The 26,442-nt window shown below is 37.9% G+C and overlaps 4 protein-coding genes and 2 long non-coding RNA genes across 9 annotated transcripts in view; 4 read left to right on the top strand and 2 right to left on the bottom strand.

The window, feature by feature from the left end:
- The window catches only part of LOC117292207 (serine/threonine-protein kinase Nek9-like), a 33,655-nt gene extending 32,059 nt beyond the window's left edge, over positions 1-1,596 (bottom strand). Inside the window, exon 1 of the mRNA XM_033774174.1 lies at positions 1,328-1,596. Coding sequence (XP_033630065.1) covers positions 1,328-1,513 — 186 coding nt within the window. The 5' untranslated portion in view covers positions 1,514-1,596. The remainder of the gene's footprint in view (positions 1-1,327) is intronic.
- On the top strand, positions 1,520-4,830 carry LOC117292226. Of its 4 annotated transcripts, none has more exons than XR_004519277.1 (3): positions 1,520-1,607; positions 2,745-2,881; positions 3,204-4,830. It is a non-coding gene; the product is annotated as an uncharacterized LOC117292226 (long non-coding RNA). The 4 variants fall into 4 exon arrangements; XR_004519279.1 differs by lacking the exon at positions 1,520-1,607 and adding an exon at positions 1,631-1,832; XR_004519278.1 differs by lacking the exon at positions 1,520-1,607 and adding an exon at positions 1,659-1,742.
- Positions 3,948-11,517, bottom strand: LOC117292217 (transmembrane emp24 domain-containing protein 10-like). The gene is made up of 5 exons (XM_033774186.1): positions 11,162-11,517; positions 9,514-9,634; positions 7,694-7,764; positions 7,120-7,246; positions 3,948-5,866 (listed from the first exon to the last, which is right to left on the bottom strand). Exons 1-5 carry the CDS (start codon positions 11,348-11,350, stop codon positions 5,745-5,747), a joined length of 630 nt encoding a protein of 209 aa, XP_033630077.1. The 5' UTR covers positions 11,351-11,517; the 3' UTR covers positions 3,948-5,744.
- Positions 11,518-12,100: 583 nt separating this feature from the next.
- Positions 12,101-13,732, top strand: LOC117298454. Its single transcript, XR_004519973.1, has 3 exons — positions 12,101-12,247; positions 12,816-12,831; positions 13,659-13,732. It is a non-coding gene; the product is annotated as an uncharacterized LOC117298454 (long non-coding RNA).
- A 3,642-nt stretch (positions 13,733-17,374) lies between these two features.
- LOC117296160 (anaphase-promoting complex subunit 1-like) lies at positions 17,375-20,643 on the top strand. The gene is made up of 5 exons (XM_033779046.1): positions 17,375-17,487; positions 18,942-19,112; positions 19,515-19,676; positions 20,043-20,112; positions 20,534-20,643. The coding sequence occupies exons 2-5, from the start codon at positions 18,945-18,947 to the stop codon at positions 20,641-20,643; spliced, it is 510 nt and encodes a 169-aa protein (XP_033634937.1). The 5' UTR covers positions 17,375-17,487; positions 18,942-18,944.
- A 688-nt stretch (positions 20,644-21,331) lies between these two features.
- Positions 21,332-26,442, top strand: part of LOC117292125 (anaphase-promoting complex subunit 1-like) — a 33,120-nt gene continuing 28,009 nt past the window's right edge. Inside the window, exons 1-7 of the mRNA XM_033774056.1 lie at positions 21,332-21,405; positions 22,132-22,211; positions 22,622-22,764; positions 23,409-23,647; positions 24,556-24,762; positions 25,362-25,551; positions 26,077-26,142. Of these exons, the coding sequence (XP_033629947.1) occupies positions 22,154-22,211; positions 22,622-22,764; positions 23,409-23,647; positions 24,556-24,762; positions 25,362-25,551; positions 26,077-26,142 (903 nt within the window). The 5' untranslated portion in view covers positions 21,332-21,405; positions 22,132-22,153. The remainder of the gene's footprint in view (positions 21,406-22,131; positions 22,212-22,621; positions 22,765-23,408; positions 23,648-24,555; positions 24,763-25,361; positions 25,552-26,076; positions 26,143-26,442) is intronic.

Raw genomic sequence — 26,442 nt, 5'->3', positions numbered from 1 at the left:
TAAAACCGTTTGTTATAAAATGCACACGGGTTGGAAAGATGTTTTAAAAGTAGAATATAATGATCTCCGAAACACAAAAATGCCTTGAAATTGCAAGGTTTTCCTTATACGTTATGAAATAACACATCACACCCTTTTTTGAGTCAAATTTTTGACATTACAAAATGGCCGACAAAACCAGCACAATCAAGGCATATTTGTGTGCATCATTATATTCCACTTTAAAAACATCTTTCCAACCAAATGCATTTTAAAACAAACTGTTTTCAAATGCTTTTCATAAAAAAATTAACCAACTCGCCGATCCAAGGCAACCTCTCCCTTAAATTGATTCATTACTCCATTTAGAATTTAACCAAGAATTTTAAGATTCTTGGTTAAAATTTAACACTACCAGCAAAGTAAAATCATACAGCAACACGGCCAAGTGGTTAGACTGAAGGGCTTGCAGTTACAAGATTATGGGTTCGCATCCAGCCAAGCTATTCACAGTGACTGAATCACAATTTAGTTTACACTTGTAACAATAATCTTGGCACCAATTAATTATCACTCAAGACTTCCTTGTACATGCGTCATTGCTTGTTAAGTTAATAATAAATCGAATGAGACTGCATACAAACTAAGGGAATATTTAGTTGCGATAACGTAACCCTCCTCCCGACGGAGATAACGTAACACTCCTTCCGACCACGGCCTCCCGACGGCGGAGGATTACGTTTTCGCAACTAGGGAATATTTTATGCCAAATGCAATTGCGACCTTTTCATTTATTTGATACTGATAAAGTTTAAAACAGCATCTTTTTAGAAAACCTGAAAAGGAGGTTTTTTTATGAAAAAGAGGAGGTTGATTAAGCATCTATTCTACTTCAGAACTAATCGACGCAATGAATTATAAAGCAAAAATACAACATTACTTAATTTTTAGTAATTACAATTTTTCATTTTACTAATAGTAATAGTATACTACACATTATGAAAGTGAGAAGCTAAGGTCTAACTCTAAGGAAGGCAAGTTTTTGGATAACTTTCCGTATGGCGCCACCACTTTTTCACTCATTTTTACAAAAAGGGATATATCATTGAGGTAAATTAGATACTATTTTATTTCATATCGAATGAAAAAGTGGTGGCGCCATACGGAAACTTTTCCGTACATGCAAGGCCAACTTAACTGGCCAACAAACTTAAAATGACCCCTGTGTTTCGATCCCTGGCACTGACAGATGATAGCATTGCACAAAATGTAAACACACAACAACACTGCCTGCTGCATTTGTGCTGCATTCAACCGGACTGTGCCAAAAACGGGTCGTCACATTTACCTCCGTTTTGCTGTACAACACCGCTTCTCCAAAAGCTCCTTTGCCTAAAACTTTCACATGGCTGTATCGTTCTTCTTGGGCACATTCACTGAAACTGCTACTGCTGGCATTTGACGACGAGTCCCCAACTCCAATGTTATTATTGTGCAGGAAGTGCACTCCATCTTCGCCACTGGAGACGGCCATTTTGGTGTTTGGTTGTGTGTTGTCACGGTTGAATGAGTTGACATCGGCCGGTTGATTAGTGCACAAACACCGCTCACACACTACAGTACCAGTAGTATGCGACCTCATACATTTGTATAGAAAGAATACGTGTAGTAGGTTAGGGAACCAGACATGACCATGAACTTTTTAAGGGGTCTCGGTTCACAAAAGATTAACATGTGTAGTTTTGTACCATTGAAAACCACAAGTATTTCGGTCTTTTATGATTTTTGTTTGTGGGCGTTACGGAAACGTGATTTACACAGATCATCAACTTACAGCACATAGTTCTTTTTGTGTGCGCAGTCATCAGCAAAGGCTGTTATTTTTTTTATTTTATTTTTTTTTGGGGGGGAGCAGATTTAGTTCCATATCATGATTTATGTCTTATGATGAAAATACACAACTGAAAATCTTCCTAGGTTGGCCCAATTTTCATTTCCATTTGCCATTGTGTACTTGACGGAAAAGGAGTGTTAGTTCTACTATATTTATATCTTGGTTTGGAATATGTGGGGAAACTATTTTACCTGAAAGTGTAGAGGCAGTCGATCGATGCAACTTCTTTCTTGTAACTTATTGTCATAAGCAAAATCTTAGCATTGCGGCCCCCTTCCAGACATGGAACAGACCTCTGCAAAATGCTTGCCTACACTGCCAATCCATTCAACCATTTAGGGTCATACTCCTTTGAATAGATTTTTAGGATAGCTAGGTGCTTGGACAATGATGTGCGCTGGTCTTCTTGCAAGGGTCAGGGTTATCATGTAACCTTTGTTCACAAAATATTGATAGGACTTTACCTAGTGGGTGCCTACACAGGTCATATGGGAAAAGTTATTTAATTTTCCACATAAATTCAAGAGTTGTAAAAGTAACAGCTGAACAAGTTTTGAGATGTGCCTCATACTCACGGTAGGCCCTATGTTTTCTTACATTGAGTTTTGTACAAATCTTCAATGTGCTTGCAGGATGACTACGTAAAGGTGTGATGTCACAACTGCTGAGGTTACATGGTCTATTCACATGTTTCCTCAAGTCAAAGAGTCATTTCAACCAGAAGTTCACATCTCGATCTGCACTTACCGTATCACTAAAATGTCACATTTCTAAATGTATCATTATGAATTGTAAACAAACTACCCAGCCAATATTTACTAATATGTAACATTTACATCCTAATAAAAGTGAAATCATAATTCCATTGTAGGACGTATGTGACGATAACACATCAAGAAAAGATGGCAGGTTCTCCTACTCTAGTAGATTGGAAAACAGCCTTGGCATCTGGTGTGAAGATAGGTGTATTGCTTGAATCTCTTAACAACACAAAGCAACCAGAAGCAGGTAAAGAAAGCCCCACAACAGATATTAATCTACCTCCAGATCAATTTGGTAGGTCAGAGTTTGTGTGTACGGGGTTTTCAAATTATACAACTTTAAAAATATTTGCCATTTTTGTGTCAGACTTTCTGTGTGTGACGCAGGAAAGTTATTTTACTTTAGGTGTGAAACAAACTTTGTAATTTTGTCATAGAAACTTTCATTTTTTACTTCTCGCATTATATTTCAAGTGATTGACATTGATGTGTCATGGATTCTGTCCGTTTTTCCAATGCAAGATTTATAATTCAGGAATAAAGTTGTTCTGTCCAATGTCTTATTGCAGGTCAAACCTCCAATCCCAAAGATGGGGAGGCTTCAGAAAACATGAAACTTGTTGGACTGACTGAAGAGCCACTAGAATTCAGATGGGCCGAGCCCTCACTTCGCCATATTGATTTGAAGGGTGGCCAGTGAAGTACCTCCAGTTGGTCAATCATTATCACAGATCCTTGAGCCATGATGGGTTCACCTTAAACAAGAACTGGCCTTCGAGATAAAATTGACGGTCTCTCAAATAACCACCACACAGGACTGGCTGCTCAGTCATAAACTTGTTTGCAGCATACGAAGGAAGAAGTTTAGCGCCTAGCCAGGAGGACAAGTTAGCTAGTCATTTACTAGTCCACCAGCTTTTTTGCTGGGTCATATTTCATATTTAATAGGGATGCTTTTCAATACTGAACGAACCATCCGGACCACTTGGCAAGAATTTTTACTTGCCCTTGGGTGTTTCGACTATGATTCGGACAGCAGCCCATGGAAATGGAATGCCTGCAAACAGGTCGACAATTTTGTTCCTGCTGGCCATTTATTAAGCTATGCATGAGGGACATGCACAAGTCTTTACGTAGTGTATGACCAATAATTGTTGCAAGCATTTTGATGTCAACAGACCATCCCCAAATATGTCTCCTCGTTATTGGTGAACAACCCTTTCAATTTATTTATTTTCACAAACTTAGATCTGTTGCTCAAAGTATTACATAGAAGTAAATACAAATAAGGCACAAACTTTTTGAAAAGAAAGTTTTGTTCAAAAGTTTTATTTATCAATCTTCAAATATAAGTTGCTACTAAACAATTTTAATTAATTAAAATGCTAGTTTACAACAAAACTGTTTGTAAAGTCTAGGAATTTTGAAAACAAAGTCTGTCCATTATCGGTGAAGAAAACAAACACTTTACTTTCATTTTGCCAATTAATAATGTATTTTGTACGTAGTGAAAACAATGCCTAGGGCGAATTAAAATTTCTGCTGTTGTATATGCTAGGATGTCACAGAGCAACCATGTCTGATTTTACAAGGGTAAACACCACAGAACACAGGAATTCTTAGCTAATGATACCATGTGATATGCCTCTCAGGCAACGTTATCCAGATGAACCAATGGTAGAGCTGAAATTCAGCTAAAATGGCAGCGTGCATGAATTGCTTCAAAGCAGATACACACAGCAGTTATTCGGGTTCTATTCTGTGGTCAACACTTAAATAAATGTGGGCATTAGAGTTGACCAACTGTAACAGTAATCCCCCCCCCCCCTGAAATATCAAAGCGCTAGGAGTGACATCATTTGCAAAAGGGTTTTCCTTCAAGGTATTTTTAACGAGAAAACTATCCTTTAAATAACTAACACCAAAAAGAAAACTTACTGAGATTCCTAGACAATGTCAATGTATTGAATCCACAACGTGTAACCTTATTGGAGTATAAGCAAAGAGAACCACTGACTTACAACAGTCATGAATTTTGAGCAGTGTGCTCTCTCACAAGAAGTAATATATACACAGACATGTTAAAAGAAACTGTCATGCACACAAAACTTTGTACAGCATTTTGAAGTTTTCCAAAAAGTAGATGAAATTTTAGTGATTGACGGAAAAGTGGCCTGCTGTATAGTTCACAGTAAATACACAATTTACCATTCACATGTAAGTTTTTAAAACCAACTTGTATCTCTTAAAGATTCTAGGAACGTCACAATCTTCACATAAAGTTCATCAAGAATGCTGAAAGATTATCCCCTCTTCAAATATTGATAAAACTTGATCGCAAAAAGAAAGAGAGAGAATAAAGTAACAGCTCTCTGCTGGATTCTAAATAAAAGTTGGTGTCGAGTGAACACCAAACATACTTTATAAAAGAGAAACTAATGAGAAATATTTAAATGATGTAATAGAAAGAAAGAAATGTATTGAGGCTTGTAAAAATGTGTATGCCCACTCCAACCGCTTTGAAGTGTGATTTATACCAATAAAAATATTACTAAGAACTTATTTGTATTTTATATTGTTATTTCTTTGCCTGATGACAGCCCAAAAGCTCTCTACATGTAGACCATGTCCCCAAATATTTTGTTTGTAAGACAGTGTTAAAAATCAAGATAGTTTGTTTTTATTTGTTGTACGCAAATTTCAAAGAGCTGCTTCAGAAGAAAATATTTGTCAAACAATTTTCTGCTCGGCAAATAATATTAGCAGGAAAACCATTAATATGCAGTTTGATCGGGTAAGCAGAAATGTTTTGTGCTAGCCACTTGTGCTTAAGCAGCTCTATGAAATTGGGCACAGGTGACCGCAACTCTGATATTTTCCTAAGGATTGGACAGACTAGTGCATTAACAATTGTTAATCAAACAATGTTTGTAGTCGTGATTAACACTGCACTGAAATTGTGTACTAGGAACAATTGGACAAAATTCAAGAAAATAAATATGCGGAATAGAAGCTTTAAATGGTCAAGAAAACTGGAAATATCTGCTTAAAATAATTCTACCCACATCCATGTCTAAGAAACATCTGAGCTAAAGGCCTCTTAAAGGTTTTCACTCGATGAGCTTCTTTGATTTGAAATAACGTCTAAGGTAGAAGACCTGCCAGGTAGCAAGACTAAGGAGGCAGACCATTGAGAAAATACTGAAATACAAAACTCTGGAATTTGTTGACTCTGTAACAGAAAAGAAAACAGGAGAACAACATATAAACAATCAGATTTTCATACAATGTCAGTGTAATTGTAACTTGACTCAAACAAAATGTTATCGTTTGTTGGAGGGGGGGTGAGGGTCGTGAGGACCTGGTGTAACATGACTGGGATTTCATCTTCCAAAAGTCAAGGCCATTTTCATTTTGCAAAAGGCACTTTCATTGGAAGTCAATGAGAAACTTTTGAAGGGGCACCAAGGCCAAGACCAGGGACGACAGAGTCCATGGCTTCCATGTTGCCTGCGTGTAATTCTAGGCCTGGTGTAAACATGTCACCTCATCGTGAGAATTAATTTATGATGACTAACCCAACTAAGCTTTGTTGTTGATACCCAGACTGCAGGCCAGATGCTTTGTTCTTATGCCATGCCTGATATAGATCAGAGGGTAAACCCCCCCCCCCCCCATACCAATGTTCTCGTACTTTAAAACACTACTTTCCTTTCCACCCCTACAAATTCCTGATAATTCACCACTAAGCCCCATGTCGAGCACCACATTTTTTTTCTTATGAGGGCAAAACACCTCTATAAGGGAAATGTAAACTTGCATTGGAAAACTTCAAATGGCACCAAGGCAATGACTAGGGGGGCATGGGAACAATTTACCCCCCACCCCCTCCCTCTTGATTGTTCAGGCCCAAGATATACCTTGTGAGAAGCGAGTTTGTGAATGGTGGTGTAACTTTGCATAGAATAAACTGTAATGTTCAGACAAGCACAAATTGCTATCTTTTAATATGACATAGTGGACAGAGCTAATGCTTATTTTTAACATCTAAGATTTTGAATGAGTAGTCAATAGACCCTATGTGGCCAAATCATACAAAGTAGTGTTATTCAATTCCCAACTTTTAGTAAGTCGTCTTCAAGAAAATGTTTTCTAGCATTTTCATGATCAAAGCAAGCCTGTGGAAGTATAATTTATCAACCACTTACTGCACACATGTGAAGCATGCATTAACTGGGTAAGAATTCATAATTTCTGTTTTAATCATGACGACACAGTCACAAAACAACAAAGCAGTAACTCCACTTGTGATAAGGGTTATATCTTCTTGCAATCATGTAAAAAGTTCAAAGTTCAAATCATTGGCTTGTGTAAAAATCTTGAATACGACTTTGTTCTGTGTTCACGTTGTTGTGCAAAGGCCACTTCTCATCATTCTACATTACACTAATCTAACAAGACAAACAGATATTGTTCTTTTCTTACCATTGGTATCTCGCATCTCCTCTTCTCTAGCTTTCATGTAGGCAAAATCATTGACAATGGCCTCAGACAAATCTTCCAAGCGACGAAGTTCAACCTCCAAAGGCTTCAACGCCTCAGATTTGGCTATCTGCATAATATGCAAATTATATGCTAATTAGTTAAGGTCACACAAAGAAAGTCGCCTTATGGGAAAGTGCTTTGGTTTAGGGGAAAAAAAACTTTGTTTATGGGTGTACAAAAATACACCCGTTCTAACAAGGGTAGTACAAATGCTGCAAGACCACTATTTTTTTTAAAGGATTTTCATTTAACCGCCATGATTTTAACATGATTAACTTTGGGTTCCCTTATATAGCAATGTGGTACCCCCTCACTGTGCCCGGATGAGCCTCACTGGTGTGGGGTGCAGACTTCAAATCTGTAGCCGATTAGCGTCGGAGTGGTTCAATTCCACCTTTCGGGCGATTTTGCAGTTATCAAGTATAACAACGAAGAAACTGGTAATTTTAGGTTTAATTTTTTGGCAGTTCTGTTATAATATGTTACAAATGAGGCAGAGAACTAGGATACTCACATCTTCATAGCTCTTAGCCTCCACACCTCTCTTAATGTCAATAAATACCTCACGGTCTGCTCCCCTCATTCCTAGTTACAATACAATAAAGAATGTAATATCAATATTCATCAAGCTGTCTTTAAAATAGTACAAGTTGGTGGTAGGGGAGCCTATAAATTGGGCAATTTTTTTCCCACACGTAAAATTCTCAAACATCATTTCCAATGTAATGGTTTCTGTTCCCAACAGACGACCCAAGTTCCCCAAAGCAATCCATAAAACCAATTTGAGTGACATGTATATTGCATGGACCATGCATGAACTTGACCAAATTAAGTGATATGTACATGTATTTTGCATGGACTTGAACAAATTCAACTGGCATCATCCCGAAATAAATCGTGCGTGTTATTGTTCAGTGTGCATTCTAGGCGATGCACTTGCAGTTTGACACACATCATATCTTTACAAAAATTTTGAACCCCCAAAATGGGAGACCATGGACAGACGATAGCCATGTGTAATGGTAGTGCACAGGATTTACATGGCCAACCCAATCAGAACAGCGTTAACGGTTAGTGTACATTTTTACAGAGATCATCAAGTGTACCTTAAGTTCCCAATTAAAAGTTCTAATAACAAACTGTTTTTTTATTTAGTTGGTTTTTCATGAATTCACTTCTGACCACCACCACCCCCCCCCCCCACCTCAAAAATAGGCGTACTTTGGGTTGTGTTCGCAAGTCAAAACTGGACAGGACAACTCAACAGAGTGCCAGCATACCATGCTATAAAAAAGCCATAAGTATTGTAGTGACAGCAATGATCACAACTCTAAACAAAATGCATAATAACAATTTCCATAAGATACGATCACATTATACATCTCCAATGTAATCCAGCACAGCGTGCATCGACTATGCATAAAGTTTAGCACCAACTTTCTTATCTGAAGTATACTTTTCGCACTGCTGGAGGGAACAAATTTAGCATCATTTTTCAGTCTTAGGAATGGCATGGTTGCTGGTCCGAGATGGGACAAAATAGTGTATTATCCCTTAAAGGATTTGGGTACTTTTTGTAACACAAAACACAATGTCCACCGATTTACAAAACTTACACCATTTGAAGATAATGATATTAGAAAGCGTACCTAAAAATATTAGTTGCTGAGGTGCTGTAGTTTTGGAGAAATGAGTAAAACAATGTCATGAAAATACGTTTTTACATACTAAAATAATTTTCGTCTCATGATCACTGAGACGAAAATTATTGTCATGACATTGTTTTACTCATTTCTCAAAAAACTACAGCACCTCAGCAAGTAAATTTTTTAGAGGAGCTTTCTAATACCACTATCTTAAAACTGTGTAAGTTTAGTGTAAATCTGTAGACATTGTGTTTTTTGTCCTACAAAAAGTACATAGACCCTTAATGACCAGGCAGTTTGGCAAATTTGAGATCCACTTTTTAAAATTGCATAGCAAATCACCCAAATTGCATCGCAAATTGCGATGCGATACAGGCGAAATCATTCACTGAGATAGAGGCAATTGCCTCTATATAGTTCCACGCCGGGAGTTGCTTTTTGGAGGATGGTTTTAGGAAGAAAAACTGTAGAAATGTTTTTTATGTAAAGAACTTAACAATCATGGGCCAAGATGATTTTGCCTGAAATGCAAAGTGGTTGCAGCCTGTAGGCATGACTAGCCACGAGTATGACACAAATGTACAGCATTGAATCCCCAACATGATTTGCGGGCTGAACACTTTTACTATTTGTAACGTTCTGACAACGGCTCGCATCTGTGCGGATTTCAACTTGTGGGTACACTCACCAGCGGGGAGCTTTGTCGTGAAACAAATCTCAAATGTGTCGTAGTCGTCCGATGTGAAAGCAAACTTGCCCTCTAATGCATCATCCTTAGTATACAAAATATGTCCTTTGCTATCACTGACCTATATTTGAGGCAATGAGCAGAAGCAAGAAAAGAATGGATCGAAGAGAAAAGAATGGATCGAAGAGAAAAGATGGAGAGATAAAAATTAGATGAAATTTTTTAAAAACATGCTTTTACCATTACCACCAGGATTCATTCACAGTATGAATCATCAAACAAAACCAAACAAGTCATTAAGCCAATCTGTTGCCTCCCTTTCAAAAATGTCAATACTTGTTTGATTTTCTTTGTGTGAGAGAAGTATAGTCTTTGAATGCAGGCAGATGGGAACGATAATACATGAACAATGGAAATTTATACAGTGATGGAAATATACAGTGATGCAATTTACACCATGCTTTGCTCCATGATGAATGGCAAGTAGGTACAGCATTCTTGAATGCATTTACATTACCACTGACCTCGTGGCACTTTATTCTTAAAGCAGATTTCACACACAGTGAAAATATCCGTTGTGAAAGCAAATTTTCCACTCTCTGCATCTTCCTTCTGGTACAGAATATTATTACGCCTGTCCGTCACCTGTTGTAGTTTTACAATTCTACATTATTTAATTTCCACAAATAATTTCTCACCTGTTTGTTTGACAAGTCTTACAAAAAATGTACAAGGATGGATACAAAACTTAAAGTTATTTGTTTACTCTACACTTAAAAGATAATACAAATAGCATTTATTCTTAGTCTCTTCTTTTCAATAAAAAACAATTGATATAAAGCTGTGAAATTTTATCACACTAATTGGTAGTTGAGTTTTTAAGAAGCGCTGAAGTGCATGCCAAGCCAATGGTTCAGGTTTCACCAGAGATTTGCTCAGAGAGGCTGCAACTCGTTGATTTAAAACTTTCTGTTACAATAAACAAAACTAATTTGACAATTCGTTTGAAGAAAGACAATGCATTCCTTTTTTGCCTTGAATCCGATGATGACACCAACTGCTGTCATAAACCGTTGTTGCGATTATCGTAAATGCCGCGATTGTAAAGCCACACAACCACGCCGTTGTAGTAATGTGCATGGTTGTGGCGCGGAATCGGGCCATCCTCTCGATGGTTGCATATGGAGGGTTAGGAATCGCAAATACCGCTGATCTAATAAACTAAAGGGAATTATTCATGTATAAAAAACACGTAGTTCGTTGCAAATATTGTGTCTCGGGTTGGCCTGACTTTTGGTTAGTGCAGTTTACTCCATCCATAACCCCCATAAAGGTTTATCGCGAATAGCAAAATATCAAGAAAGGGCGCTGTTGAACCCACACAAAGGTATAGGCAGTGCGTGCGTGAGTAGTACTAGTAGAAACTGCATAGAAACCGTCCCATATTCCTTCCCACAATGCATTGCGTTTCAGAATCGCGATAAACCTTATGTAAAGACTAACTAAGTGACCAAACATAAACAATCTTTTTTTTCATCAACTTTTCATTTTTCTTTTTGTATATTTAATATTTTTATAAACAAATAAAGTAAATTCATGAACTATTCTGTCGACAAGACCGAAGATCCTCGATTATCCTAGCACTTACAAGTAACAGTGTTTTATGTCCTGGTGCACCGCTCAGTTTGTAGTCCCCAGTCACAAGAACATCTTTGTGGATCTCTTCTTGCAGACACTTTTTCACATTTGGTGGCAGCATAAACGAAAGGCATCTGACTTGTGAAATCATACAACACAGCACTGCCAAAAACGCTACCACAAAACCAGTAGGATTCATAATTTAGCCGCGATGAGAGAATGGTCAAACTGTCTCAGACCTCGATACAATCCGGGGTTTATGGGATATCTTTCAAAAAGGAGGATTTCTGACGGCAAAATGGTGAAATATCCAGATGTTACTTGCCAACCTGGCAGCTTGGACCTGTGTGCTACCAATCCGCGGTGATCGACTTCGACAATTTTACAATGTACATAAATTATGACGTCAGAACAGCTAATGAGGTAATGAATATTGAGTAGGCAGCCACCGCTTGCTATTTTCACAAAATTTATCAATTGAAAACAATAGATTTGCTAAATTTAATCACAATTGAGTCATTCGTTGCTGTTATTTTGCTACTGAGTTGTATTTTGGGGAAAGTTAGTAGAAAATCTGTAATTTATTATTCATTATTTAAATATAGTCACGCCTACTTCGGGGTCGGGCAAACGCTTTTTGGGAAACGTGGCGCACTGCATGCACTTCTAGACTACACTTGCCGAATCCGAATAATTAAAGTCGGTTTTTCGGTTTGCCTTGCTTCTTTTTTTCTCTTTTTCTTTTTCAGGCAGTCTGGTTTCCTTTTAATTTCCACACGATGTAAGCATGTAACATTCAGGATGCTATACCTATAACATCGTTCTCAACATTAATTACATCAGAGATCGCTTCTTTTTGACAAATCCCTGTTTTAAAACAGACAGCAGGGAAACATCTGGGTACGAGTGAGACCAGAAAATCAGAAAGTCGCATAGTGCAGTACTAGTAATAGTACTACTTAGTACTAGTACTAGTAGTAGTAGTATGCTGTGAAGGTGAAGGCAAATCAAGAAGAATATTGTATTTGTTTATCACTTTTATCTCGAGCCGGAAGCTCTCACCATTTCAACAACATGTTTTTGAGTATGTGTCGAAGTAAGTTCATTTATTTATTTGTCTGTGCTGTTTTAGTGCATCACTATCAATCATCACATCAGGACTTCGTCTTCGACTTAAAAAAAAATTAATGTCTTGCCATTTTTTTATTTTTTTTTACCACAAAATTCACTTTTCGCGATGCCAATTCAATTTCTCGTCTGTTTCTTAGTTAAGTTGCTGGCAGAACATAGTTTGGATAACTTTCCGTATGGCGCCACCACTTTTTCACTCACTTTTACAAAAAGGGATATATCAATCAGGTAAATTTAGATACTATATTATTTTATTTCGAATGAAAAAGTGGTGGCGCCATACGGAAACTTTTCCTCTTGAATTGTTTAGCTAGGGGCTAGTGGGTCATTCTCCATTTATCTGAGAATTTTACATATGCTGGTGGATAAAGGAATTGTGTCATACATACCTCTTTGTACTGTAGAGTGTAAAGAATTTTGTGCCCGTGACATAGTTGAGGTTTTAATTTGTGTACATTGAGATTGTGCAAAGTTACTGCCTTTTAAGTTCTAATAACTGTCTTTTTTCTTTCCCTTTCATGTCATTCTTACAGTGGCTAAAAAAAGCAAGTGAGTATTCATGTTCATGTGTTCTTTTTTCAAAATTCCAGCAGCACATTTACTTGTTTAATAATTTGAAGGTCTCTAGCATTTCGGTCTTTTTCCTGTACATTAGTATGTATTTCAATGCAGTTATTGAATATTTACAATAATGTACATGTACATCGAGATCGCCTTCTTTTTTTTCAAGTGCCAACACAAATTCAACTTGCTGGAACAAGGTTTTAACTCTGATGACCACTCAGAATTATGTCCAATTGGTCCAGCTGGCAAGCTCATTTCACCCCACGGCTATGTGTTTAACAATTTTGCTCGGAATGTTTTTATTTCATACCAAATTCCCATACAAAGTTAGTGTCAAATGAAAGATTACCCCCCCCCCCAAAAAAAAAAGCAATAATAATAAGTACCAGTGAAAAAGCTGAATTGTGAAATGATAAGCGAGCTGGTCCAGCTGTCTAGACTTGCATTGAAACAATTTTATGGTGAACCCTGGAGTGTTTCGTCTAGTTCTGTTAATTCATCTACATTTTTTTGCAACGCTGTGCTGCAGACAAAACCTTAATTATTTCTTCACTATGAATTAAGCCCCCCCCCCCCCCCACGACAAAAAAGTTTGGTCTCCGAGTACCCGATGCCGCTATCCTAAACTTTGTTCTGCTCCAAAAGAGAAAAATATAACAAAAAGAGAACAAAACAGAAAAACACCTGATCCTATTGTAAAATGGCATGTTACCAGAAACTAACCCCCCCCCCCCCACCCGGCTTAGTATAGTATGCACATTATGCCTTGATTGTATGCATTTTTACTTATTTTATATGGTTCCTTTCATCAGGAATGTTCTTGTGATGTTAAGAAGTGCAGCAGGAACTGGTTATGAAGTAACAGCAAAGCGTGCCCGCCTTGGTGACAAAATGGTTCGCCTTATATACGACCCTCTAGGTATGTATGAATTTAGCACTGATTAAAAGATTTTAAAAAAGGACAGGCACATTGTACATGTATTTTAAAATTTCACTCTGAGGTGTCAGGAAAAGTGTCCATGAAGTATTTTTTTGAAATCAATGTTTCCCTTTTCAACCTTAAGTATTTTTCAGGGATGCGAAAATTATTAAAAATACAGTTCTTTTACCTACATCGGCATATAGGCAAAACCAAACAATATTTGTTACTCCTGCTGCAATTTTAACAGCTTTTAATTTGGTGCAGTACCCGCTGCTAAAATATATAAATCAAACTGCCTCTTTACCAACTACCAAGCAATCTCTGTGGTTTATTGGCTAGACATCTGCTCTAGAATTAACAACAGTCAACACATTTATTCAAATAAATTACAGTTAATTGCATGATTCAAACTGGCCTCTTGTCACAGGGTACATGTAGTGGTATTGTGGGAAGACTTCTGCTCTAGAATAGCTGGGGGTCATAGGTTCAAATCCAACCTGAGTAGTATGCAAATTTTTCTTTTCCACATGACTTGTACAATGCTTAACACACATCATTGTATGGTTTAAAAACTGTTACCCACACAGCAAGCACGATGCATACAGAACTTTTACACAGTTATATATGCTTGTTTATGGTCCATGTGTTTGCTAGGTCACAGAGCCGGTCTTTATACTGTTGAAATACAACCCCAATGTGACCAGTCTTTGACCAATCAGAGTGCATAAACTTTCTGAGGTATTTATTAATATTCGTTATGCCTTACATCTTCCGAAAGATGTCCTGTTGATGTTTTTGCTTTTCCTGTTTTTATTTTCAGTGAAGGAGCGTGTTTTGTTCGTAGAGCACCGGAAAATCAGATCGATGTAGCACAAAAGTGAATATGTAACAAAGACAATGTAAATAGTAACTCTATTGACACTAATGGATGACTTGCATGATGCTTAGTGCTGGTCCGGACCCACAAGGCACTTAGATTCATACTCTAACATGGTGTGGTGTTTCACTCTGGTGTGCTACATCTAATTGTGCACTCTAGGCGATTGTAGACAACGAAGGAATAATATTCAGCAAAATGCCTGCCATGTTCCAGTCTGAAGAGGCCTCTAGTTGAATCCATTCAGCGTGATACTCACAGATAGTCTTCAAACTGCAGAGTGTGCCATAACAAGGGTTTCTGTTGATCTGGACAAAGTCACATCAATTGGAGGAGGATGGATGTGAAGAGAGCTGTTCTATTATAAAGGTCTTTCCTTGCATTCATTGCAGTGATGAACACCCAAGAGCTGCTGAAGAAGGGTACATCCCACCCTGTTTACTTGAAAAACTGATGAGTTATAACTTTTGTGTGTCAACTCTCCACCTCTGTCAGGAGTTTTCAAATACACTGATGCAATCAAAGAATTATAATTCACAGTTTTTGTCAGTTTTTTTATATAAATTTATAACAATAACTACAAGTGAACTGTATTTTAATTAAAATTCTAAGAGCCTTGCCCAATCTCAGACTAAACTAGACGGAACACTGTTTATGTGGCATCTGAACCCCCAGGTTGTTTTGTTGATGGTGATATATGCTTGACCTCATGCCATGATCATGGTCTTGTTAAGCATGACACTTGTTTCGGATGATTGATAGGGGGATATCCACATGCCAAGCATGACGAGTTTAGATGTAAAGAAATCTGTACAACGGAACTGAGCAAAACCTGCCATAAATCTGAAGGGTTTTGGGGAAATTATCTCACCTTGAGGTTAATTCTAACTGCCCCAAATTGTTCACAATGCCTCCCAAGGTTTAGCTTGAGTTTGATCATGGGCCTCCATGGTTTGATTGATTGGTTTATTGAATGAATGATTGACTGATTGAATGATGATTGGTTGATTGATTTTTGATTGAATGATTGATTCAGTTATTTATGTCGTTCAGTACATCAATCTGAAAGGTTTGGGTGTTGAATTACCATGATGTGATCAATCAAATCTCCTGGTCACACTAGGAAATCAAGGGCCGAGTTCAAAGTTTGTTCAAGGATCTCTTGTTGACTTGTAGTTGATATTGCTTGGTACCCAACACATGTCTATGAGCATGAGCACCAGGTATTATCAGCCACTTGTCGACAAATGGTGCAAACTTGGCAATATTGTTTGTAGTTGGAGATTGTTAAAACCCATTTGTCATATTTTAGGTTTTCATTGTGCAAGCAACGCAATGTGAATAAAATAAATGTTGTCAAACTACTCTGTCAGTTGAGTTGCTTTTCTTTTGTGTCAGTATTGTCATGGTAAAATTGCTTGGCGTGGAAACAACGTTGACTACTGTATTCACATTTCCATTTGCTTACCCATAAATTCCATAAGCAACATTCTCGATGGGCAGCTATTTGAAATTAGTAACTTTGCTTTTAATTGGGGAAGAGGTCACTGGAGGACTTTCTTGTTTGTAGAAATACATCAATCTGTCGGTACCTTTGCACTGAACTTTGGAAGAGTCCTACTAAAGCCACAGTTTCACATGACAATCGATTTCACTCGAGCACCTCATGAAACCCACATATTCGGAAACTGACTATCAACTGAGGCAGCCTTTTCCATAAAAATTAAATATACTAATAGACTATAATGCAAGCCTCACTTATATTATGGGCATTGGGACCTGTTAAAAGCAGTGGACACTAATTTGGTAATTACTCAAAATAATTATTAGCATAAAACCTTTCTTGGTGACAAGTAATGGGGAGAGGTTGATGGTAATAAACATTGTGAGAAACGTCTCCCTCTGAAGTGCCATAGTTATCGAGAAAGAAGTAATTTTCCACGAATTTGATTTCGAGACCTCCGATTTAGAACTTGAGGTCTCGAAATCAACCATCTAAACGCACACAACTTCGTGTGACAAGGGTGTTTTTTCTTTCATTAGTATCTCGCAAGTTCGATGACCGATTGAGCTCAAATGTTCACAGGTTTGTTATTTTATGCTTATGTTGAGATACACCAACTGTGAAGGCTAGTCTTTGACAATTACCAATAGTGTCCACTGCCTTAACTGTGCAGGTTTGTTTCCTTCAAACATTAAAGCAATGCACTTCGGACCAAAGTGATTCCAAAGTAATTGAATATGCACAAGACTACCACGGTCTATTGATTTACACATGCGGCACTAGAAATAGGCATAAACACAAAAACACGTGCATTACACCTTCTTTGCCCCAGCTGTGTTGGTGCGCATTAATTTTGCCTTGGTGTAAAAAAAAACACGCTTCTAAAAGATGCCTTTGGAGAACTAGGGTACTTTGGAAAATTCAGTCAATGCCTGAAAAGTTTCTGTATCCTGCCACCACATTTTTTTTATTCGTTATGAAATAAAATAGTATCTTATTAACCCAAATGAGATATCCTTTTGTAAATTTATACTATTTTATCCATTTCAAAAATTGTCCTCATATTGTTGGTATAGCGCCCTCATGCGACGCCAACCTGATCGATTGAGCCAAGTCAATGTTATTGCTGTACTTCATCAGTGAAAATTATGCAACTTGTAGTTAGGGTATCCGTCTATTGATGAACCCCTCATGTGTTGTCCGCGGGAAATTGCGGAAGGTTTCACTTGTCAAAAAAAAAAAAAAAAATGCTACCGTAAGTCAAATGTTCGAAAACATTCTGCTTTCTCATTCGATTTCTTTGCCGCTGCAACGTTGGAGGAACAAAGAGAAATAAAGGTTTGTGATGTTTATTGACTATTTTTTAAGTTTTAAATGAATAATCAGAACCCACTGGCACTGAGTCACTGACTGACTTTCTCACTTTTGTTTCACACGGAGTCTGACTGTCACTGTCACTAAACTATAAGACTAAAGAGAGTAAGACTTCTCGTACCTGGCACTGCATATATCATCAGCAAGCCATGCCACTGACTGATGGGAGTGTCAGTTAAAAAGTGCAGAGTGAAAAGGGGAGAAAGAAGGGGGGGCATGCCGGGGGGGGGGGGGCATGCGGGGGGGGGGGGGGGAGGTAGGCAGTAGGGCGGGGTTGGGGGAGGTGAAAGAAAAATGGTGCCGGACATGTGGCCAACTAGAACCCAACTTCAATTCAAGGTTTAGTTGCGATAACGTAACCCTCCTACCGACGGTCGCCAGGCCGGAGGGTTACAAGATTTCTATCGATTGCCAAATCATGACAATCTGGTCCAACACGTATAATAATATCGACAGCTAGTCACTAGATTTGCCCCATTTTTACCACACTTTCAAAATTCATGACACAAATCCTTAAATAAAAGGGCACAAACTTAATCCTCAATCAATGTCTAATGAATATTCAAAACACCATTGAGAACATATTTTTGAAGAAAAAAAACAACAAAAGATTACCAGATCCCGGAACAAATTACCAGGTTTATATTTTGAAAATGTCACATTGCTTTACCAATGCTTTATTTTTTGGTCACCAAGACTAATCCATTATGTGAAAGGGGTGTTACAAGGCAGTGCGTGTGCTGTCCGTTTACAATGCATATGCCCGCCGTAACTCATAATATGGCGCCAACGCACTGCAGCTGTCAAAATTATACGTGTTGGACCAGATTGTTGTTGTCGCTCAACAGAATCTCGTAATCCTCTGGCCTGGCGGTCGTCGGGAGGAGGTTTACATTATCACAACTAAACAAGGTCATGATGATGAAATTGATGTGCACAAATTTTTTGTGTGAAAATGGTGGGGTTAGCCCCATGGTCCAATCCTCGGTATCCTTCCCTTGGCTTGCCCCAGGGCCAGACCCATTATAGCACCAGCAGCACCCCATAGGCCTTATCGTGATTCTGGCCTGACTGATTTTTCTCAATTTTGAGTTTCATACTTCAAGTAATAAATTTTGATAAATTTTAAATAACTAATTTGAGATTGAACAAAGACAAATTAACCAGAGTGGTACTTGAACCTGTGACCTAACAATTCAACATTAATGCGCCGGCGCTCTACCAACTGAGCTATCTCAGCCTATGATGACAGTCTCCTTGTTTGTCAATATTTGTGTTCGAGGGTGCCAGTCAGAAGCCTTTTCAACATGTAACAGACATATAGCCAGGTCCAAAGTTGCTGCTACATTGGAAGCAACAGCTGTGGTTCGTAATTATGTGAAGTTGAACTCTAACCATGAAATATTTTTTCATTACAGGCCATGATAGCGGCCTGTGAACCACATGAGTTCATCCCGTTCGGCCGACAGTTCAGCAATAGTCAGTCTGACGGTAGGGGTGTCACCAACCCACAGAGGGAGACAGCGTATCCTGATGCCGACCTACCCATTTCAGCCCTTAGGGATGTCAATATCAATGACTCCTCACAGGTAATATTATATAAACAAATTTGTTACAACAAAAAGTTACATGTATTGTGAAAGTTTAAGATGAATGCAGTGTCTACTTGCTGAGTTCAAAGTATTTCATGAGAATGTCAAATTTATCCACGTTTACTGAGGTGACAGAGGGTACCAACTGCACGTTGGTCGCATTCACATTGACACCAACCTTTAGAAGTATGAGAAATGATTCCCAGATTCAAATGTTTTAAGATGAAAAACCATATTCCTTTGAAGAGAATCATTTTCTCAAAATAATTTCTCGTTTCAATAGCTGCAGTGCTTCTCATCAGGTAAGTTTTTATTGTTGATCATTTTTGGAGTATTCACCAATCTATGACCCTTCCTTTAATGTTGTTTTAAAAAAAATCTTGTATACCTTCCCAGAAGGAGTTTTGGCACATCTCACAGAGCAGAGAGACTGGTACCCAGAAGCTGGAATTCGATGAAGAGATCTACATCAAGGGGAATTCAGTGGTATGGAGCCGAGGGTGTGAGTCACAAGCCAGACTTGTTCAAAAGTCCTACGAGTTAGACTCAGCAATACTGGAGGTACGGTACAACTTTTTTTATTATGTCATGGTAGAAAACTTCTGCATTACTGCACAGATTGTGTTTTTCATAAACATATAATGATATCAAAAGGTTTCATTGAGTTATATTGTATTGTAATAATTTGTGCCTAGACAGCAGTTTACATAGCTAAGATTATGCATTGCCTGATTCAAAAGAATAGTTCTTTGCACTGATGGTAAAATTATCACTAACTATTAACAATGCTTTGGAAAATCATACATTCTAAAATAGGTTTGTGTAGTCTTACATACATTTATTTGTGAAGAACAAAGGAAAAATGTGTTGTAAACTTTCTGTGTGATTTTTAATTCTACTTTTATTTCCTACTCTGTGAACTTGAAGGCCCAATGGGTGACATTCAGATTACAAGACTGCAAAGGAGATCGTCTGGAAGAAAGATCCAACCAAACCGGCAAGTTATCCTAAATATGTACTCCTTTTCTTTTAAACCACTTCATGTTGGTATTTAAAAAACAAAAAATCTGTTCCCAACCACGGTTTTATTTTTCAGATCTTTGTTTGGACCTTCTTGAATAATTGTTTTCCTCGGTCTCAAATTGCTGATTGAAACCTTGCAGTGTCGTGGCTGTGCGTTAAAGAACCCATGGCTGTGTCTTAAGATCGCTTTTGGCTCATTCCTCTATCGCACTGCCATAATGCAGGATAAGACCAATCTATAAACCCTGTTGTTAACGTGCAGCTTATTCGTAACAGTAAAAAAGAACTAGGGCATAACAGAGACAAGTGAAAAGGAAAAGCAAAATCGTACCAGGGATTATACTTACAAAGAGTAATTTATTTTATGATAAATATCTGTTATTATGTTGATCTAGGAGAGGCAGTGCCAAGTATATGCATCACTCAGTCTGCAACCCTGAATGTCTTCACTGGTAAAGGAGATGAGTTCACAGCCTCTCTTCCATTCCAGGTGTCTAATTCCTAATGTCTATTATATCTGTTATTATGTTGATCCAGGAGAGGCAGTGCCAAGTATATTTATCACTCAGTCTGCAACCCTGAATGTCTTCACTGATAAAGGAGATGAGTTCACAGCCTCTCTACCATTCCAGGTGAAGTAATTCCTAATGTCTATTACCTCATTTGCTCAATAAGTACACAATAGTTTTGTTCTGCTACGCTAAGCAAGAAATTAGTGGGGTACCAGTCGCAACAATGGTAGTTGTATGGTATTCTGCCTGGTAAGCTTGTTTTGCTAAGCAAGATTATTTTGTGCTTAGCAAGTTTTTGTGTTTACAGGCTTAATGAAATTGGGCTCTCGGGGCTCAAGTAGGAAACCAGCCGGAGACTGCATGTGGCACAGGGTTTTTGCTGGTCACCTTATTCTGTTAGGCACAATTGCTGTTTGCTTAGCTATTTTTTGGGCTGAAATAGCTCTCTGAATTTATGCCCTTGACACAATTTCATAAAGACTATAGTAAGCATAAAACTTAAACTGGTTACCAGCCAAAATTAGAAAAAGTTGACATTGTTTCAATTGGTGCCTCAGTAATTTTTTGCTCAGCAAAGAATTTTCTAAGCAAAATTTTCTGCTTAACAGCTTTATGAAATTAGGCCATGGTTATGTTGAAGCCTTTTGTTGAAGTTAAAAATGTTTTTTTATTTAGGTTTCTCGTTCATGGAGTATTGACCAGGGCTTACTCCTTGAGAGAGCTGTGTCCAACCAAGAAATCACCAGCCCTAGAAGGTAGGACTTCATATATAGTTCAGTCTTTTGGGGGTATTATACAGGATTGGTAGAGCTGACAACATAGTCACAGGTAGTGTTCAGGTTTTGTGTGATCAACCGTATACATGAAATAAATCTGTCATATGAGTCAGGAGAAAATAGTGAAAAAACATGCACAAATTTCACCATGTAAACACTTTGTCCTTAATTTTAAAATCAGCTGTTCACTTTTGAAAAGTTTTTATTTAGATATAGTTTTAGCCACAAAAACTTGATACTGATGCACTAAATCCCTCAGCCATGACACACCACCTACAGCTTATACAATAAAACCACTCCCCTGTAGCAATTTAAAGCCATTATACACTTTCGGTAAACAGTATTGTCTAAGTCCCACACTTCGTGTATCACGACTTATATATAAAATAACAAACCTGTGAAAATTTAGGCTCAATCGGTCATCAGAGTAGGGAGAAAATAACGGGAAAACCCACTCTTGTTTCCGCACGTTTCGCCGTGTCATGACATGTGTTTATTGATAATTGTTTTAATGTTTTCTCAAAAAGTAAAGCATTTCATGGAGTAATATTTCAAGAGAAGTCCTTCACCATTACCTTCTGTAAACCCTGTAAATTATTTGTAAACTTTTTTGTTTTTGTCTGTACCGAAAGTGTATAATGGCTTTATGTACAGAGAAATGTTAAGGTAATAATTGCAAGCCTTGCCTTTTCCCTTTTCTTACAGAGATTCTGAATGTCTTCCCACAATGTTTAGTCTCTTGCATCCATTAGATGAGCCTGCACCAATAATATGCAAGACGGGTGGTAAGGAAATCTCATTCTAGTTTCTTTAAGAAGTGTTGCTATCGCCAGTCTTGGAGGAGGGACATTTTGTTTTAGGAATCACAAACATTTCACTTCATTCCGTAAACACATCTCAAGCAGCTCCCTGGGAGTATACAACCTGTGCTGCCAAGTATGTAGCGCACAAAGCTGATTCAATCACAATTGCTCTCACAGGCGCCCATTTAATCCTGGGTAAAAAAAACAAAAGCAATACAATTGCATTTTGGTGTCTTGCTCAAGAACGAATGTAATGACCCAGATTGGAACCCAGACCGAAATGCCTTTGGCGATCATAACCTGAGTCAAGTGCACTAGACCGCTTAGCGAGTACTTACAGGTTTGTAGTCATATACATGTAATGACACATTACTACTTTTGTTACCATTTAGGAATGGGGAGTACGAAGATTGGATTAATGACAGACTACACTCAGCAGGTCATCTTCACAACCTCTGACCCCTCACTGGTTATGACCTTTGACTCCAGTATGGGATTACACTCTGTATGGCAGCTTCGGTATGCAACAGCTGAGGTAAGTGCTTTTCCATGCCAAAGTTTGTCCTACATTGAATGAGCTGTACATAAAAGAACTGAAAGGATTGGTGGAGCTGATAAAATAGTCACAGACAGTGTTCATGTTTTGTGTAATCAAACATGTACATGAAAATAAAATAAAAATTGAAAAATTTGGGCTGAGTCCGTTGTGAGTCAGGAGAAAATAGTGAAAAACCATGCACAATTTTCAGCATATCAACAAAATGTTCATTATTTTGGTTGTAACAACTTAAATCAACTATTTCGTGTAGTTTTAGGTTTCAGATACAGTTATCTCAAAATATGACTTCAATTTAGAGGGAAATATTTCACAGAACACTATTGTTGTCGTATGAACTTATATAAAAGAATGAAAAGATGAAGGTCTGGGGGAAACTAGTGAAGGTCAAGTCCCCAAGCCTTTTCCTGCGAATGTTACACTAAGGCCATGTCCGAATAAGCGGCTACCGCTATGGCTGCGGCTAGATTTCCGCGTCATCATGGGTTGAAGTATAGGATGTCCTTAACAACACACTGAGCAACAGCCGTCAAAGCCGTAGCTGCAGCTGCCAATTCGGATATGGCCTAACAAGCTACTTCTTAATTAACATACCCTGCTTTCATGTCGACTGAATATTGCAGGAGATTTGTGTGGCCTCCAAGATACTGGACTTGAACACCACTAACCTGGGTCAAACCCCTCGCCACAGCTACAGCTCAGGCACACTAGCTGGACTAAGCGCTAGTGCTCATTCACGTCTTAGTATGTCCAGTATGTCACCTTGTATGTCGCCTTACAGGGGTCTTCCAAGTAGAACGGCTTCACCTCTTGTCTTTTCCCGTGGGCAGAGTCCAGCACTGTCAGTAATGGCTGCCTTAAGGTAAATCCTTTAAAGGATTTGTGTACTTTTTGTAACACAAAACACAATGTCCACAGATTTACATTAAACTTACACCGTTTGAAGATAATGATAGTAGAAAGCTTCCCTAAAAATATTAGATGCTGAGGTGCTGTAGTTTTTGAGAAATGAGTAAAACAATGTCATGAAAATACGTTTTTACATGCTATAATTTCGTCTCATGAACAGTGAGACAAAAATTATTTACATGACATTATTTTACTAATTTCTCAAAAACTACAGCACCTCAGCAAGTAATGTTTTCAGGGAAGCTTTCTACTATCATTATCTTCAAACTGTGTAAGTTTAATGTAAATCTGTGGACATTGTGTTTTTTGCTCCCAGCTCCCCAAAAAGTACATAGACCCTTTAAGTAACTTTACAAATGATTCAATCAAATTTTGTTTCAAATCAATATTTCTTTTATTTAAAAGCTAGGGGATGGGAATGAATTGACTTGTTTCCAAAACCAATGACGCATGCTCCTTCAAAGCTTGGTAACTGCAGGAGATCTGCATATGAGTTGTAGTCCTTTATGCATTTGTAACTCAATATTTGAACTCTTGTGATCCAATTGGTTCTAATGGATTACATATGCTCAGAATTGATGGGCGTAATCATGGGAGGATGGTAACTTGTAGTTGGGAGCACCCAAATATTCACACAGCTAGATCTTTGTTAAGTGATGTTTGAAGCTTTACAGGTGTAGCAAATAAAAACTATAACTAGTAAACTTGCAGGTATACAACCTTTCGCAAGATCCACAAGTTAACTACTATAGTCACTTCTTAGATCTTGATTGCTGTTAAGCAGACCTTGTGTGTTTTTACAGTGTAAGAACAATAATTAAATGATCTCTAATCAAAATCATGTCTTATCCCCCTAAATAGCCGGACGCAATCTCCAGCAACCAGCGCCCTCTATAGTCCTGCATCCAGTATGATGTCACCAGCAAGGTCAACATGGTCCCCGGGTGGCATATCAATGACTTCCTTGAATATGACCTCCATGAATATGACCTGTGGAGAGGTCAAGGAGCCTTTGGCCCCTGACCTTTGTCTTGACCATTGCTGGACGGAGCCTATCGTCAGCCACAGGTGGGTGGAACATTTTTTGTATGGTACATGTAACTTTTAAATATATGGTATGGTTTGGGTTTTAAGTGACGTTTGAAGCTATGTTTGGTGTGGAAAATAAGAAGTAACTAAATTTAGTAAACTTACGGAAACAACCATGTGTAAATCTCTTTTTGGCGGAGCGTTGGCTCTGAAATAAGCAGGTGTAATCTCAGACCACACCAGCTCTTTTCAGAGCCAACACTTCTCCAAAAAGAGATGTTCTCATGGCTGTACCGTCAAGTTTACTTGTTTAGGTTTTGTTTTGAGTTGTTTAAAAAAAAAAAATTGATTTCAGCTTTTTATCTGAAAGCCTTCTTGGTATAAATTTGGTACATGTACCAATTTTGTACCAATTTTCTTGAGTAGTATTTATATATGAAAAAATATTATCATTAATAAATTGTTGTTATTGGTGAAATATTGTTTTCTTGCCCTGCAATAAAGAAGTAATTCCAAAGAATATGCTGATGGTTCTAAAACTATTTATATTTGTGTGAAATGTGCTTGATAAGGACTGTTTAATGTTGATATTTTTTTCTTGTAAACAAGCTGCTCAGTGACATTTTGTTTGTCAACAGGGAGGGAATTCTGGGTAAAGCAACTAAAGCTTTCCTAACTACAGACCTCTGTGGACAGCGCTATCTCTGCTATTCTCTCCAGCACCGCCACCAACTTAAATGCGTTAAGTTTGGAAGGAGCAACGACCAATCACAGCTCATTTTTGGTAGCTTAGCAACACTGATGGTGAAAGATGCAGTGCCTCTTGATGTAAGATCAATGTAACTTAAAACAAAATTCTTGAAGTTAATCTAAGTTTTTTCTGGTCTGGAGGAAGACTTGAACCTCTTTCAACTGAACTACCTAGCTCTATCGTGGTGGTCTCCCTATTTTGTCCAAAACTTTTCTTCGGGGTCTCAGTCAGAATCCATTCAACCTGTAACTGCCACTTCCCAGGTTCTATCAGTAACTTTGGGTACAAAATTGTGTTTTTTTATTCTTTATTCTCTTGCAACTTCAATGACCAATTGAGTACAAATGTTAACAGGTTTGTTATTTGATGCATATGTTGGGATTCACTAGGTGAAATCACTTTTCTTTGACAATTACCAAAGGTGTTCAGTGCCTTTAAATGAACACTTCAATGTATGGGGTCATTAACTCCCAAACTGGCACATCCACAATTACATTGATGAATTTAAAAGTCAATAGTGTAGTCATTCTTTGGTATAGCATGAACTAACTCGGCTCATCTTGTATTTGTTACTTTGTTTTGTGTGTTTTTTTTATTGGCAGAGTTTAGACATGATGGTGGTGCTTGATCTGAGTAATAGCATCGTTCTTTACTCTGGTCTTGTCAAGGTAATCAGGAATTTACAGTTATCTATTAGGGAAATAAAAGAGTAGGACAAGGTCTTGAACATTCGTTTAACATTCGTTTAATTAAAGCATGGTTGTGGCAGTGGTATGAAGAATCAAGCCTAAGGCAAAGTCCTTAATTTCATGACCATGACCTGATCACTCGTGCATGAATCTGCAAGGTTTTAAAAGAACGCTTGGGACTAACATACCACTCTTTAATTCCCATTCATAAATAACTTTGCATTATAAACATACATGAAAAACCTTTAATAATTCAGAAAAAATCTGACAATGTAGCCT

This window comes from Asterias rubens, chromosome 1 (genome assembly GCF_902459465.1).
Source record: "Asterias rubens chromosome 1, eAstRub1.3, whole genome shotgun sequence".
Lineage (NCBI taxonomy): Eukaryota > Metazoa > Echinodermata > Asteroidea > Forcipulatida > Asteriidae > Asterias > Asterias rubens.
Note: the sequence above shows the minus strand (reverse complement) of the source record. Positions and strands in the feature narration are given on the sequence as shown.

Excerpts from the sequence above, each read along its gene's own strand:
- LOC117296160 (XM_033779046.1), top strand. The coding sequence starts at position 18,945 with ATGATAGCGGCCTGTGAACCACATGAGTTCATCCCGTTCGGCCGACAG. Across the intron at positions 19,113-19,514 it reads ATATCAATGACTCCTCACAG|GAGTTTTGGCACATCTCACA; the intron begins GTAATATTATAT and ends CCTTCCCAGAAG. Across the intron at positions 20,113-20,533 it reads AGAAAGATCCAACCAAACCG|GAGAGGCAGTGCCAAGTATA; the intron begins GCAAGTTATCCT and ends ATGTTGATCTAG.
- LOC117292217 (XM_033774186.1), bottom strand. The coding sequence starts at position 11,350 with ATGAATCCTACTGGTTTTGTGGTAGCGTTTTTGGCAGTGCTGTGTTGT. Across the intron at positions 9,635-11,161 it reads GACATAAAACACTGTTACTT|GTCAGTGATAGCAAAGGACA; the intron begins GTAAGTGCTAGG and ends CCTCAAATATAG. Across the intron at positions 5,867-7,119 it reads GGAGATGCGAGATACCAATG|AGTCAACAAATTCCAGAGTT; the intron begins GTAAGAAAAGAA and ends TTTCTGTTACAG.